This window comes from Apis mellifera, linkage group LG15 (genome assembly GCF_003254395.2).
Source record: "Apis mellifera strain DH4 linkage group LG15, Amel_HAv3.1, whole genome shotgun sequence".
NCBI classification, from domain to species: domain Eukaryota; kingdom Metazoa; phylum Arthropoda; class Insecta; order Hymenoptera; family Apidae; genus Apis; species Apis mellifera.
The window spans coordinates 7,719,672-7,734,213 of NC_037652.1; the positions used below are offsets into that span (position 1 = coordinate 7,719,672).

Sequence of the window (14,542 nt, forward strand, 5' to 3'; positions counted from 1 at the left end):
CGAGATACGGTCGATAAAATCGTACGATAGAGTACACAAGTATGTATGAGTAACGAGCAAAGAGATATGATAACGAAAATAAAAAAAAATACTAAAAAGATGAGAAGGGATTGTTCCTATATTAAACTCGAATACAAAAGTTTAATAACGACGAATACATAAAAAAAAAAAATATATATCGAGACGTTATCTCTGCGAAGGAATGGTGGAACGAGAGAGGTTAGGCGTCGAGACGGACTCGTTTCGCGAAAAAGGATTATCGGTGGAAGCGACGTTTCGACCACTGATGAGATCTATCGGAAGTCGAGGAACCAAACCCTTCATCGAAGCCCATTGTCCTTCACAGAGTTCGTGAAACGTTAAACGAAGCAACAGTCTGCCACCGAGAGTACCGGGCCCTCTACAAACCGCTCCTGCACCAAATTCCCAAATGCCCAAATTCTCGGACGAGTTTGTGTCATTTACCCGCGTTAGGTACATTCTTTGCAACCATGTAGCCAGATAGGAGGCAGCACAATCGCAGTGCCATGGGTTTCTAGCGAGACGAAGCTGTTCGATCGATTCTACGGCGTCTAAAATCCGAGGCGGCAACGACGATAAATAATTCGATTCTAGCTGCCTGCTGACGATTATTAATTATTCCACTTTCCTGATTATTAATTATTCCACTTACCAATTGTTCGATCTTACTCACAGTTTTCGCAGATTCGGCGTATCTTGGAATAAATCGGGATGCATAATTCTCAAGTGATTCGAGTGCAGAAAAAGCGATGTCAAATTAGATAAGCCTTGGAACGTGCCGCGCAATAAATTCTCTATTCCATTTGCGTACAATACCAATCTTTCCAAACTGGCAGACATTGAAAACAGTCCAGGCGTCAAGTTTCTTAAACGATTGTGTCCCAGTTGAAGTTCCTTCAACGCTACCAAACCTTGAAATGCAGTCGGATTGATCTATGATGTAATGCGATACGTATGTATCAACGAACGAAAAGAGAAAAGCGAAGAGATCAATGAACGATATACATACATACATATGTATGTACGAATAGGAGATGTGGACGGAAAATTATGTAGAATGTTTTTCTATTTTCCGATATTGGCAACATTGTAGCAATTTTTACCGGGCCTTGCAAGTAATTGTTTTTTATTATTAGGCCTAATGCGCATGAGCGATACGTACGCCATGCTACAATAATTTGACAGGTTATGTTTCTAATGCGATATATAATCCCACTATGCTATTATTGCACGTAAACAATAATTGATATGATCATAAAATTTGTATACTAATTAATCTAAGATAATTAAGATAAAATTACTACAATGTATCCTAATATAAGAAAACAAGAAGTATTCTATGAATTTTTCGTACACATTTCTCGCATGTATCCGATATTTACTCGAGCTATCTTGTTATTGGACATTTCAAGAGAGTTTAGTTGTTCGAGAGGCGCCAGTAATCTCGCAGATATCTCCGACAATTGATTACTTCTGAAGTTCAACTCGCGAAGTGACGTTTGCGTCCGAAATAATTCATCGGGTAATTCTCTCAGTCGATTCTCTTCCAAACCAAGATACTTGAGACTCGTCAAGTCTTTAAATAGGTCGACAGGTAGTACCGACAGTCGATTTTTTCCAAGCAATAGCTCTTCCAGCATGGTCAACCCGTGGAATATTCCCGGTAAAAAGCTCGATATTCGATTACAGGAGAGGTCGAGCAATACTAGCAACGTTGTGCTCAAGAAGAGGCTCTCTGGTAGATTTCGCAACTTATTCGAAGACGCATCTCTGCATCGCATCAAGGAGAAGATACATTTAATATTAGAAAAAGGTAAAAAAAAAAAATTTTGAGGAATCAAAAGAAAGAAAAAAAAAACAATAGATACAATCAAATGAATTTTCTCGACTCGTTTGTTCTCTATGCTAATCAAAAAGAAAACAAGATCGATTTGATCGATCACTCACAGAATACGAAGATTTCGCGTGTTGAAGAATTGAGATCGATGCAATTCCCCGAGTAAATTTTTGCTCAATCTGATCCGCGCAACAGCGTGCAACGAGAAAAACAAGTTTAACGGAAGATGCTCTATCGAGTTGTCGCTCAGATCTCTGAAACGAACGATCGTCAAGGAATTCTCTCTGCGTTGCGAAACCATAATAAAACCGGCTCTGCGATTCCTTTTTTTTTTCTTTTCTTACTCACAGATGATTCAACCGTGTCATGTCCAAAAAGGTATCCCTGTGAAGCGTCGTCAGTCGATTACCAGCCAAATCCCTGAAAGCAACCGTTTCTCTCGATTCTAATCAAATTCTTTTCCCTTTTTTTTTTTTTCTTTTCTTTTCGAACGTGAATAGGAGAAGGATGGAGGAGAAGGATGGAAGGAAGGCTTACAATTTTAACACGTCCCGAGGAACTAGCTGCGCCGCAGGAAGATCCAACAGATCCTGCCTCCAACAGGACACCAATTTTATTTCCGGTTGACACCTACACGGCCCTTCGGCGCAAATCTCCCAGTCTTCCTCGCCTGAGCTCATCTGCCAAACTGAATAAACCGTTCGCATCACCATTCCCCGATTCAACGTAGAGAAAGAGGAAAGTACAACTCTGGTCGGATGAGTGGAGATAAAAAAAAAAAAAAAAAAAGGCCACGCTTACCGGGTTGCTCGATCGCTCTGAGTCTTCTTTCCAGACGAGATAAACGAGTCTCGAACTCCTCGAAAATCGTAGCCACGACAACGTTACCGATCGATACGTTCTTCTCTCCTTTCGTTCGATCCGACCCTACACCGACCATCTCCTTTATTACCGACTGCTCGAAACTCGGCTCGGGATTCGCGCAATCGCGGGACGCCTCGGTTCGAGGCTTATCTTCGACAGACGTAATAAAAACAATGGTCGTGAATACGGTGACGAACGGACACGAGAGGCGACCCATTCTCTCGCGCGATCGTTTGATCGCTCTTCTCGCCCTTCTCTTCTTTATATTTCGCCTCGATCCTCCGCTCTAATTCATAGTCGCAGCTTTTCGCGTAACGCTACGAGATTGACGAACAATGGGCGAGCATCCACACGCAGCCGCGTAATCGTCCATCTATCCACTTGCCGTAATCGTTGTTTACCCGACCCCCGCCACTCTTAAAAACTTAACTCTCGTAAAAAAAAAAAAAATGATATCGTACCTCGAGACGTATTTATATATTTTGTTACAACAAATTCTTCGTTTATTCAATTTATGATAACGATTCTTTTTTTATTTTCAGGGTCATTGTGATTAAGAAGAGAAGAGAAAAACGAAGATCGAGAATGAAGAAAATATTATCCAAAAAAATTAACTCCAACGGAGAATCAATCGCGCGACCTCTCTTCTTGCCATTTCTTTTTATTTTCACACTCTCAGCTAAATCTAAAGCTAAAAAGACAAAAAAATCACAAGCCCGTCGTTAATACATAAGATAATTGCTCAAGCATTGTTTTTCCCTCGATCGTGAAGAATGATGCGAGGTGACGCGATCCTTCGAGGTTGCCGTTCAAGAGAGCCTCACGCCGCCGGATCCTGGACACTCGCCTTTGCTCTTCATCACCAATTCTGTAAAAAAAAAAAAAAAAAAAAAAAAAAAAAAAAACAACGATTCGAAAGTGAAAATATGGTTTAAGAGAAGCATCCGTGTGATCAGGAGGTAATAAACAAACACTCACTCGTCCCCATCTCGCAGTTGTGAACGTTGAGGGCGCACTCTGTTCCGAACGTTCTCGGTTTGGACGTGGCGTCGTTCGGATCATGGGCGCAAATCGGCTCGTACGCCGTGCCGCATTCGCGCGCGCAGTCCTTCTTCTTCTTCGCCGCCTCCTTGGCGGCCTTCACGTCCTTCGAAGCCGTCGCGGCCTCCTTGATCTCCTTCGGCTCTTTGACCGGTTTCGTCGAGGAAGAGGTGCTCGCCGTCTCGGCCAAGACGAGGGCGCACGCGACGACCAACGCTGAACGTGGACGATTATTATCCAATTGAAGAATGCGGAAAAACGCGCCACGTTTTCGAGAATTTCAAAAGGGGAATTAAACTTCATCTTCATCGTCACTTTCAAATGGAATTAATGAAATTAACTTTCTGTGTGTGTGTATATATATATTTAGATAAAGAATGAATACGAATTGAATTGGCCGTAACTCGATAAATAGTGTCGCGTCTTTTTCTATCAAAATCTTTTTTCCTATTCGTTTCAGTATTTAGAATCAACCCTTCCAAGATGCGCCACGAATTGTACGTTACACATCCTGTGCATTGCACGTGTTCTCTCTTCCCCCTCCCTCGTCGGTAATTGATCGAGGAAAACGAAGAGTGCAAAAGTTGTCGCGACACGTTTTCACGCGTGACCTTAATTCGATCCTCGTTAACAAACGTGATCGACTTCCTTTTCCTCCACCGCGTAGTCAAAGTCACGCGCCTTCTCGAAAGGCCTTAATTCGTTCCTCGTTAAAACGTGATCGACTTCCTTTTTCGCTCGCTTCGGCTTAGTCACCGACACGAGTCACGCGGCACGAAAAAAAAAAAAAATAATAATAGCGCGTATATACGTACGTACGTATACGTTTCTTCTCTCGATTCTGTTTACTTACCTAGTAAAACGATCGACTTCATGATTCACGCAGGTGAAAGGAAACGCAGGCTGTGTCCGCGCTGACTGTGGCACGACGAAGGCGAAACTATACTCACCGGTCGAGGCGAAAAAACGACTGAAACATTGCCGGCTGTAGCAGCACCGTTTATAAACGAACACAACATCCCCACCGTGTCCCCCGTCCGGTGTCCGGAAAACTCGAGAATAATAACACGGAGGATCACGTAGCGGCAATCTTCGAAATTGGTCGCGCCTCCGCTCTCTTCGCAAGCGGAATTGCTAAGTGTTGCGATTTCGTTCGGAAATGGAACGAAAACGCAATGTGGAAAGAAGGCACGAAAGGCACGCGCGTGTGACTGGGCTGGAGACGTTGCAACGTCTTTATTTGGAGGGCAAGCGCGAGTACATTGTAAATATTATTGTTTACCTAGGCAGCGGACAAAGACGCGATAAAGGATCCCGTGGATCGACTAGAGAAATATCTCGCAGCGTTGGCTGCGAGAATTCTAACTATAAATGAATGGATGATCGTTTTCGAGTTTAAATTAATTAAAAAATTTTAAAAATAAAATTTTTCTTACGATGCGTCCACGAATTTTTTCGTAGTCTTTATAATATTGTGCGAAATGAATACGATTGTCAATATCTCGAGTTGATCTGTAGGATCCTTAAGAATCGATCGACGACCGAGTTCATGGTCGGATCGAGAAAAATATTTTTGTAGAAAATGGAATTGCGATTGCAGGTCAAGATTTGTCTTGTATGAGCCGAGTCTCCTCCATGATATAGTTCTGCAACAGTTGTTCGTAATCCGGCCAGGATTCGTCCTGTTCTTCGAAGGATCTTCGTATTTGGCAGCGAAGCGTCGAGCATCCTTTATCGGTGCTCGACCGTGGTTTATCCATATCGACTCCGTATTGCTTCATCGCGTCGTGCACAACCAAGGTTAAGCGATTCAATCTGTCCCACACCATCGAGTTTGCTAAAAGTGTAAAGATAATTTGTCAAAAATATAGCAATTAGCAAGTCTAAAAGATTTCTTTATAAATTATACTTAAAAGAAATTAATTAAAAAAAATCTAATAATACTGATACTTCTGCAACTTTGAAAAGAATATATATTTTTGCAATCATATTGATTCAACAATATTTCCTTAGATTTCTATTTAAATCTTTAAGAAATTAATTAAAAAATTCAAGAGTCGATACTTTTGCAATTTCGTATCAGAAAATAATTCTTAAGAATATATACTTTCTCAACCAGCAGAGTCAAAAAAAGACTTCTTCCCAAGTTTTATTCAAAACTTTGAAGAATTTAATTAACTATAAATCCAAAGGATGACGTAAACACCACCAACACTGTAACTTTGCTACGCCTTAGAATTTTAATAAGCACTTTAACATATTACCATTGACCGATTGAAAAGATTAAAAAATTACCGTATTAATCTTGAAAAAAAAAAAAAAAGAAAAGAAAATAAAAAAACAGGAAATATTACCATTCAGAAAACGTCCTTCGTCCTCGTCGTCGTTGTTCTGCATATTGTTCCCCTTGTCTTTCTTGATCTCGAGTTTCGGGATGAACAGCAACAGGCAGATGACAGCGATGAACTTGACGATCATCTTAAAGATGACCAGCTTGAGGAGTATCTTGGCAAGGGTGAAGGCGTTCAGCTTGAGCGCGAACGGCCACGAGAAATCGATGGAGGGAAGGGAGAGTTGCACAGACTCGGATATACCGTGCGGCGCCCCGTAAGCTGGAACGAAAAATCGAGAAGGGCCGAGGAATATTCTATATATTCCGTTCGTAATAACCGATATATACCTCGCGCCTCACCTTGCTGTGGCTGATAACCACCTCCGTACTCCCCGTAAGAATAATCGTTAGAGGGTGGCCCGTACGAAGAGGGGGGTCCGTAAGTATTTTTAACGCCGTTAAAATCGACGGACGTTCGACTCGGCAGGGAATAGGAGTCGCTGGCCGCCATGGAGAAAGAGTCCGCGTGAACGACGCGAGAGGAGGAGGGAGGCGTTATCTCGGAACGCTTGATCGTGTAAACAGGCCCGAACGATTGCTCCTTCCTTCGATGGAACGATCCAGTTGCAACCGCGTCGACGATCCCCTCGCGGGGATCGGTGCTGGTGCGAGAATGCCTTAAAGCCTCCAGGTAACTGTCCCTTCGATAACTGAAAGGGCCGCCGCTTTTTCTTTCCACGCTTCTATTAACGACGGACGAATCGTCGGAACGAGGCTCCATCTCGTGATCGAGAATGGACGACGAAACGTTGGACGGATTAACTTCGTATTCAGGTATCCCGACTTCGATATCCCCGTTGGTGATAAGGATCAGTGGCAATAGAAGTCCAAGGACGAGGGACAAATATCCTGCGCGATGCGCGAACATCGCTCGAAACAATAACAGTCGGAACGATATGTCGGAAGAGTGAACACAACTCGCGCGAGCGCGAGCGTTTTTTTCTTTCTTTTTTTCCGGAGAGTCGAACGATGTTTCGATCGAGAGAACGATACCCGCGGCGAACGAATTTCGAATGGAAGCGTTGGGACGAGCGAGGGAACGTTCGAAGTTCCATGCTTCCCCCTCGACGAGCAAACGAAGAATGCATATTAAACGGGTGGTAACGGTTCAAGGATTGTGTATTCGAGGATCGTTCTCGCCTCGACTTCGAATTCGCCACCTCCGTCGTATTAACGGTGTCGGTTGTTCCGAAAGAATCGAACGAGACGGTGGTATACGGGCTCCTACGCGTAGGAAAGGCGCCTTTCCATTGTCATGCGTTCGAAGTAACGATAACGGTGTCGCCTGCTACGCTCCCTACGATCCACTGGCACAGTTAATAACGAAAATCGGCCGCGGCGTGCCGCCGCGTTTCACTCGCGGAAAGGGAAATTCGAGTGATCGATGACGTTGCTCGGTGGATTCGCCTAGGCAACGAACACGCCCAACCACTTTTCTTCCAGATTCGCACTAAACACTGATATTCGTTACTTGATCCTCGTCAGACTGATTAACTAGGAATATTAATCGACTGGAGAAAGTATTTTTCAAAATAACAAGAAGAAAGATTAGGATAGATATCAATATCTAATTTGTTGTTAAAATCATGTCGTTAGAAACGATCAAGACCTCGTAAGTAATAATAATATCCAAGGCACTTTTCTTTGTCTCGATTCCGATTAGTTCTCTTTTTATGGTGACCTCTTTTCACGTTAGATGGATCAAGTTTGGAAATTGTCGAGACTTTGTCCTGATCGGTAAGGACGCGATCGCGATGGCCTCCGGCATTTACGTCCGTTTCCACGTATTTGGATGCAGAGAGACAAGAGTCGAGCGATTCGATGGCGGCGAGAGAGGAGACGGTGCGTGTTGCCTCGCTGGACTTCCTGTGAGTCGCTTTTGTCTGTCGTTTTATGGTATGAATAAACAAAGGAATGAAAACGTGTCGTGCGATACATCGGCAGGTGGCACCGATTTTCTCCGTGGTCGAGAGGAAATGCAATCCAAAGATCTCGGTGTTCGCTTATCCCACGATGCGAAGGATTAGTCGGTGCGCAGGAAGCGAGGAAGAGATTGGCTACTTGTGCTGCGCGTTTGCTGGTACAGAGTATCTGATTGGCCAAGGGACTTATCCTGATTTCTGCTTGCTACTCTGGAATTGGAGGACGGGTGAACGATTGACAAAAATAAACGGGACGGACGTGACAAAATTTGATATTAATTGCACAAGAATCATGTAAATAATAGAATATATTAGATAGAATATATTGATTATTTATTTTAAATGAAAAAAAAGAAGTTGACGTTTTCACGTTTTTATATTTAAAAAATACTCGCGTTCAGTTGTTCTATTTAAACGTCACAGAATAATCAAAGTAATTCCATTTCTATGAATAATATTTAAACATCAGAATAGTCAAAGTAGTTCCGCTTTGTATCTAATAATATTTAAAAATCACAGGATCAATCAAAATAGTTCTACTTATATATATTTAAATAGAATTAAACGTGAATATTTTTTAAATATAACCGTAAAGTTCTTTTTTTCATTTATAAAACAATGTAAAGAATAAAATTATTCGTTCAATTTTCAACAGGTGTTCGACCGACTCCTCCCAGCTGATGACACAATTCGTGACATCCACCGGTATGCTGTCGGTGTATCGAGTGTTGGCCTGTTCGAAAACTGTTCGCCTCTTTCCAATCGAAATTTGTTTCGAACGTATCCCAGTCTCTTGTTCCTGGTTTGTGGATGGAAGCTTGCTCTGCTGCGACGAGTATGGCACCGTTTGGTCCATCGATTTTGAAGAAAAACATCGAATTCGAACGGTGGTCCATGCTTCTTCCTTCGATCGTGTTCCTCTAGACGAGAATCCTAACCTAGTTTGTCACGCCGACGGCGTGTTACTCGCATCTACGTCGAATAATCGCATCCAAGCGACGGTATAATACGGTATCTTTAAATTAGAAATATATAGACGTCTATTCACGAATATCTATTCACTTCTAACTGTTAGTTTTACAGGAAATGGCGAAAAGATGGGAACGATGAATGGAAAACAGCTTGGAAGATTTTGTTACCTTCGTATCCGAGGCACGCGGAAAGCGATCCATCTCACGATAGGATATTGATTCTCGGGGAAAATGGGGATCTTTACGAATTGCTTGACGCGTTAAGCGATAATGCTCGACTCGAATTTTTAGTAATACAGAAGAATGTAAAATACGTTAACATAGTTTCGTTGCAGAAATCGTATTTAGGGACTTTGGATAAAAATGATCGTTTTACGATTCTCGATGTTAAGACTGGCAATCCTGTCTGTCCATCTACGCTGTTGGCGCATCATGGTAAAGGTCGGTAAAGAATAGAATAGAATACTTGCTAATTCCTAAAACGAGAGCACTGTAACAAGAGTAATTTTTGTTTCGCTCAGTTGCCGACTTGGCCTCGCATCCTGTTTTACCGATTACGCTAAGCTGCAGTGTCACGGGAAATTGTCTTCTCATCGACTCGTCAACAATAACGCATAATCCAAGAATCACTTGCGTTCACCTTCAACGAGAAGCCTTGGATCGCGTTAAATTTTCCCAAAAAGCTCGTTTATTCGGCGTTGCCTCGTTTCAAATCGGTCGATTGTTTCTTTTACAAGTATGCGTCGCCTCGAACGAGTCCAAGAAGCATATGAGAGTGGCATCTTGGTTACAACTCGAACGGAAGGTAAGCCATCGATTAAATTTGAATCCATCTGTCTCACAGTCTCTCGTTTAGATGATCGATTTTCTGATCTACGAAATGGACGAAGATCGTTCCGCCAAGGTATTGTTACTCGTTGGAAACGAAAAATCAAGCGATCCTCGTGCTGGAAACGAGATTATCGTGTACTCGTGCCGTTTGTTCGATCGAGATCTCTGCGTCGAAAACGCTGATCGTTCGATCAAGCTTCTCTCTTTCTTCGAACGCCTTCACCATGGAAGTGAATCGAGGCACGAGATAATCGGGATCCCGTATCTCACTAAACAATTGCATCGAATCGAGTTGAAGGTAAAAGTAATCTGAAGCAGACAATATTTAATATTGTTCCTAAATAATTAAAATAACTATTGACAACAATTTATCTCATAAACTGCATACGAACAGTGAGAATCATTGATCAAAAAATATTTATAGGCAAATTTTCAAGAAGCTCTCCTCGCAGAAGCTCTACCGTCGCTTCATCAAACCAAAGGTATCGTGATCTCCTTTCATCGTTCAAAATCTCACGATAATCCAAATCTGATCACCTGCGGCTTCGATGGATTGATCGTGCGCAGAGACTGTGACGAGCCAAGACGCGTATTTAACCTGTTCGCCGCGCATCATCGAGCGGAGGGTGGCTGTCGATTCGCCTCGCTCGTCGACGACTCGACGATCGTCTCGCTGGGAAGGAACGGGGATCTGGTCGCCAACAGGTCACCTTACCGGTTTCAATTTTCTTTTCGTTTCATCCTCGACCGATCGATGACGACATCTAACGACTGTCTGTCGCGATTAGGATGCTTGCACGTGATGCGTTACGAGGTTCGAGGACGACCAGCTTCGAGGCTACGAGAAAAATCGAACGGGTGGACACGATCGAGGATCAGGAGGCAGAGACGTGGATCGAAGAGGTTATTCGCAGACGGTCGATGACCGAGGAGAGAGAAACGTTGACGACGTTGCATCTCTCTGTTCTTAAAGATTGGAACGAGTTGAAAACTCGAGTAAATATTAACAATAACCTCTTTCAATTTTTTCGATTCTTTCAATGTTGATGTATATAGAATGTCGATATATTTATCGAGTGAAAATAAATATACAGGACAATATAAAAAGAAAGATCGAAGACGAAACGAATGGAATGAGGTAACGAAATGTATTTAATAATTCAAGTGGAATCGTCTCGATATCCTTGAAGAACAAGTGCAATTAAATTGAAATTAGTGGTAGTGCGTGGAAGAATAATAACGTGCTTGTTTCGAATGACAGGTTAGAGCGTTGCTCGACGAGAACGAGAGGGCGCCACCGAGCACTCGTCTCCCGATATCCGCGTTCGATGTGAACAAAGAGGGCAGAGAACTCGCGCTGAAAATGGCCGAGACAAAGGAGAGACAATTAACGAGAGACGCGGAGGGACGAATCGCGCAATTACAACGCTCGACCCGTTACCTGCGCCAACGATTCCTGGATCCATTAATTGTCCGACCGAGAAGCATTTATTCGTTCCTCGATCGATCGAAGGTCACCAATTATCCTCTTATGCAATTAACGTCTCGAGAGACGGAATTTCCGTCACCGAGTCGATTCTCGATGGAAATCGGCCGACTGGTGTCCAGGTAGTATTCCATCTTAAAACATATTTCATGTTTATCTTTTATTCCTCTTCTTCGTTTAAGAAAATTTAGAAAAGAAATTAAGAAAAAAAGGAAAGAAGGAAGATCGATTTTTTCACGAGTATCTTTACGATTAGGTTGAAGAAAAATGGACAAACGATGGATGGCACCGAGATGGACGAGTTCGTGGACGTTTTCGAAACTTGCAACGTTACCGATCGATGGGAACGTGAATTGAAAGAAAAATTCAACGAACGGTTCGAGAAGACGCGATCAGCGAAGCGAAGGGAAATGAGAGCGATAACCGAACGGGTGAAAGAAACGAAACGCCTCGTTCTCGAGTTGAAAAACGTGTTCGACGTGGACGCGAGTTCGTCCCTATTCGAAGCACCTGGTTGGCATCGAACGGAGATATTGGAAGATAGTTTCGATCGAGACGAGGGATCCCCTGAACGCGAATTGGACGGAGAAAATGTTGGCTGCGAAGAGATCGAGTCGAAAGTTGAGGACTTTTATCAAAACGCGCTCGACAGAATGATGGATGGCGTTCTAGAAGTTAGGTAATCGGGAGGCGAGATTAAGCTCGTGTAAAATGTAACGTCCTTCGTTCGTAATTTCACAGATTGGAACACAATGCGAGGAGAAGAATTCCAACACCGGACTGCCTTCGAAAAGATCCCTCCGCTTATACCGAGCAAGATATTCGTTCGATCGAATCGTACGAGAAATTGACTCGCGCTCGGGAAACCGACCGAGCAAAGTACAAATTGATGTTAGAATCTGAGATCGAAAGGCTCAGAGGTATACTTGCATGTATTATACTTACTTATTATAAAGAATTATAAAGAATATATTATAAAAAAAAACGAGTGATTAATGACGATGATTTTATTTTCAGAAGAATTCTCGAAGGGTGTGAAATCGTTTGACGACGAGTTGAACGATTTGGCCGCGGAAAAGGTGCGGGTCGAGCGATCGATACTCTGGCAGAAATTGTCCAAGATGGAAGAAATTCTTCGACGCGGAAAGATCGTCGAGACGAAACGAGAAATTCGACGCGTCATCGATGAGGAATTAGTTTCAGCGACGGAGGAGGCGCGCGTTTTGGCCGAGGAGCGGGATCTGTTCGAGGCAGGCGTCGCCGAGTTGAGAACGGGCTACGAGAACGCGCGAAAACGGGACAAATCGCTCGAGGATAAGTTTCGACACGAGTTCAAAGAATTGAAACCGTCGATGGTGGAACACCTGTTCCGACAATATCGCAAGAGGCCGAGGGCGTTGGCTGGCGGCCCATGCGGCACGTCACCCTCGCTCCTCGCCGAATTCGTTCTCTGCGTGATCGACGAGCGACGAAACCCGGACCTCCTGCCCCGAGAATGCTCCGGCTACTTGCGAGCAATCGAGGAACTGGAGGCAATACCGGAAGGATTGGCGCGTCGACTCGAGCCTGGTCATTGGCGGCTGCTTTGTCGCCTCAGAAGGCTAAAAGTGGAAGCGGAGACGAAGGTAAATTCGGTTGATTAATTTAAAAAAGAGAAAAAAAGAGAGAGTAACATTTTATTATTATTAAAGGTGAACAGCTGTGCAATCGAACTGGCAGAAGCGGAGCAGAGTCTGGCGTTTCTGCGCAACATGTGCTCCGCGAGTCGAGACAAGGTCGAACGATGCAAACAGAAATTGGAACGCTTGGAAAAGTCTCTATCCGATCTGACCGATGATCGAGAAATCGCATTGCTTTTGAAAATGGAACAACTTCGAATCAGAGCCAAGGGTTGTCCGAGGTCGGATTGGCGGGACGCGGTTGTTATATCGCGGGAGGAATTGACTCGCGTGAATCGAGCCATCTCGAAGGCCGAACGGGAAAGATCGGTCGCCCAACGACGACTCGCGAATATAAAGGACCTCGTTTCGCTCGAGGAGTGGCGTCACGCTTGCGCGAAAATGAAAATGGAAGAGTTGCGGGAAAACGCGAAAGATCTCGATTCAGTTAAAGTATAGTCTTTAATTTTGAATTAAATAAGTTTTTTTTTCATTTAAATTAAATGTAAATAACATGTTAATGATTTCCTTAGGTAAGCAGAATCGTGCGCGAATGTTGCCAGCGTATGGAACAGGGATCGTCGTCGAAAGATGAGGATGCTCGAATTCAAAGTGTTCTGCGCGATCAACAGGCGGTGAGCAATCCTTGAAACCGAAATATAATGAATTCGTGAACGGAGGATTTTCGTTTCAGTGGCATCGTTCAGTGGCGGAACGAAAAAAGGTCAGGTTGGAAAAGATTAAGAAGGAGATACGGATTTGGCAACGAAGAAACGCTTGTTCCGAGATAACGATTGACCAATCGTCGATTCGAAGAGACGAGTTTATTACCGAGTTACGAGATCCGCTGCGATTAAATGTTGCCGCTTTTAGAACACGTAAAATCCGAGCGATAAGAAAAAGGGCGCGTCTCGCGCGTCAGATTCGAGACAATTTCGAACGATTGTCTATTCTTAAAAATATCTTGGAGATCTCCAAGTTGCGAACTTATCCAACTTTAAAGTTTAAACTTTAATGTATAGATATGATATGGAGCTGAAAAAAATGCGATGGCATAATAATAAAATAGTTATATAATTGTATTTATAGATATAAAAGTTTCAAATATGCAATTTATTCTTAACGGATGTATTGGAATTATCGAGAAAAAACAATCATCAAGAATCACATCCCTTATCTTCTTTCCAACTCACTGTGATACATAAATATGTACATATATTTATTATCTTAATAAATTTCAACATATACTCCGATAATATTAGATTTATTTACTCTAATTAATATATATTATCCTGTTATATATTTACCCTATTTTCACGGAAGGATTTCCCCAAGTTGAAGCAATAATATTATGGGATTCCCCGAACACATTATATATATATTCGTCTTTTCCTCTTTGCTTGAAGGAAAAAAAAAATTTTCCTTATAAACAACACGTTCACTCTTTCAAGATAACACAACGCAGGGATGATAAATGGCGGAGTGCACAGGTCAAGCGGCTTATCAAGCTGCTTGTTTA

At 42.9% G+C, this 14,542-nt stretch overlaps 4 protein-coding genes and 1 long non-coding RNA gene across 8 annotated transcripts; 2 read left to right on the forward strand and 3 right to left on the reverse strand.

The window, feature by feature from the left end:
- Positions 1-99: 99 nt before the first annotated feature.
- Positions 100-3,120, reverse strand: LOC102654111 (platelet glycoprotein V). 3 transcript variants are annotated; one of them, XM_016916589.2, is made up of 7 exons: positions 2,660-3,120; positions 2,396-2,546; positions 2,207-2,278; positions 1,969-2,112; positions 1,404-1,791; positions 695-954; positions 100-619 (listed from the first exon to the last, which is right to left on the reverse strand). In XM_016916589.2, exons 1-7 carry the CDS (start codon positions 2,937-2,939, stop codon positions 187-189), a joined length of 1,728 nt encoding a protein of 575 aa, XP_016772078.1. In that variant the 5' UTR covers positions 2,940-3,120; the 3' UTR covers positions 100-186. The 3 variants fall into 3 exon arrangements, with proteins under 3 accessions (XP_016772078.1, XP_016772077.1, XP_016772079.1); XM_016916588.2 differs by having other exon boundaries at positions 100-622; XM_016916590.2 differs by lacking the exons at positions 1,969-2,112; positions 2,207-2,278 and having other exon boundaries at positions 100-622.
- On the forward strand, positions 1,476-2,492 carry LOC107965593. The gene is made up of 3 exons (XR_001705670.2): positions 1,476-1,615; positions 1,711-1,834; positions 2,359-2,492. It is a non-coding gene; the product is annotated as an uncharacterized LOC107965593 (long non-coding RNA).
- A 245-nt stretch (positions 3,121-3,365) lies between the features above and the next one.
- On the reverse strand, positions 3,366-4,966 carry LOC102656354. The gene is made up of 3 exons (XM_016916593.2): positions 4,617-4,966; positions 3,701-3,979; positions 3,366-3,590 (listed from the first exon to the last, which is right to left on the reverse strand). Exons 1-3 carry the CDS (start codon positions 4,636-4,638, stop codon positions 3,532-3,534), a joined length of 360 nt encoding a protein of 119 aa, XP_016772082.1. The 5' UTR covers positions 4,639-4,966; the 3' UTR covers positions 3,366-3,531.
- Positions 4,967-4,973: 7 nt separating this feature from the next.
- Positions 4,974-7,164, reverse strand: LOC408510. The gene is made up of 3 exons (XM_006563565.3): positions 6,456-7,164; positions 6,118-6,375; positions 4,974-5,600 (listed from the first exon to the last, which is right to left on the reverse strand). The coding sequence occupies exons 1-3, from the start codon at positions 7,021-7,023 to the stop codon at positions 5,365-5,367; spliced, it is 1,062 nt and encodes a 353-aa protein (XP_006563628.2). The 5' UTR covers positions 7,024-7,164; the 3' UTR covers positions 4,974-5,364.
- A 492-nt stretch (positions 7,165-7,656) lies between these two features.
- On the forward strand, positions 7,657-14,053 carry LOC726250 (cilia- and flagella-associated protein 43-like). 2 transcript variants are annotated; one of them, XM_026445556.1, is made up of 16 exons: positions 7,657-7,767; positions 7,852-8,023; positions 8,100-8,371; positions 8,733-9,078; positions 9,153-9,489; positions 9,570-9,853; positions 9,905-10,177; positions 10,304-10,584; positions 10,668-10,875; positions 11,141-11,487; positions 11,622-12,044; positions 12,107-12,285; positions 12,383-12,990; positions 13,057-13,476; positions 13,557-13,658; positions 13,718-14,053. In XM_026445556.1, the coding sequence occupies exons 1-16, from the start codon at positions 7,742-7,744 to the stop codon at positions 14,036-14,038; spliced, it is 4,599 nt and encodes a 1,532-aa protein (XP_026301341.1). In that variant the 5' UTR covers positions 7,657-7,741; the 3' UTR covers positions 14,039-14,053. The 2 variants fall into 2 exon arrangements, with proteins under 2 accessions (XP_026301341.1, XP_026301342.1); XM_026445557.1 differs by having other exon boundaries at positions 12,386-12,990.
- The last annotated feature ends 489 nt before the right edge of the window (positions 14,054-14,542 follow it).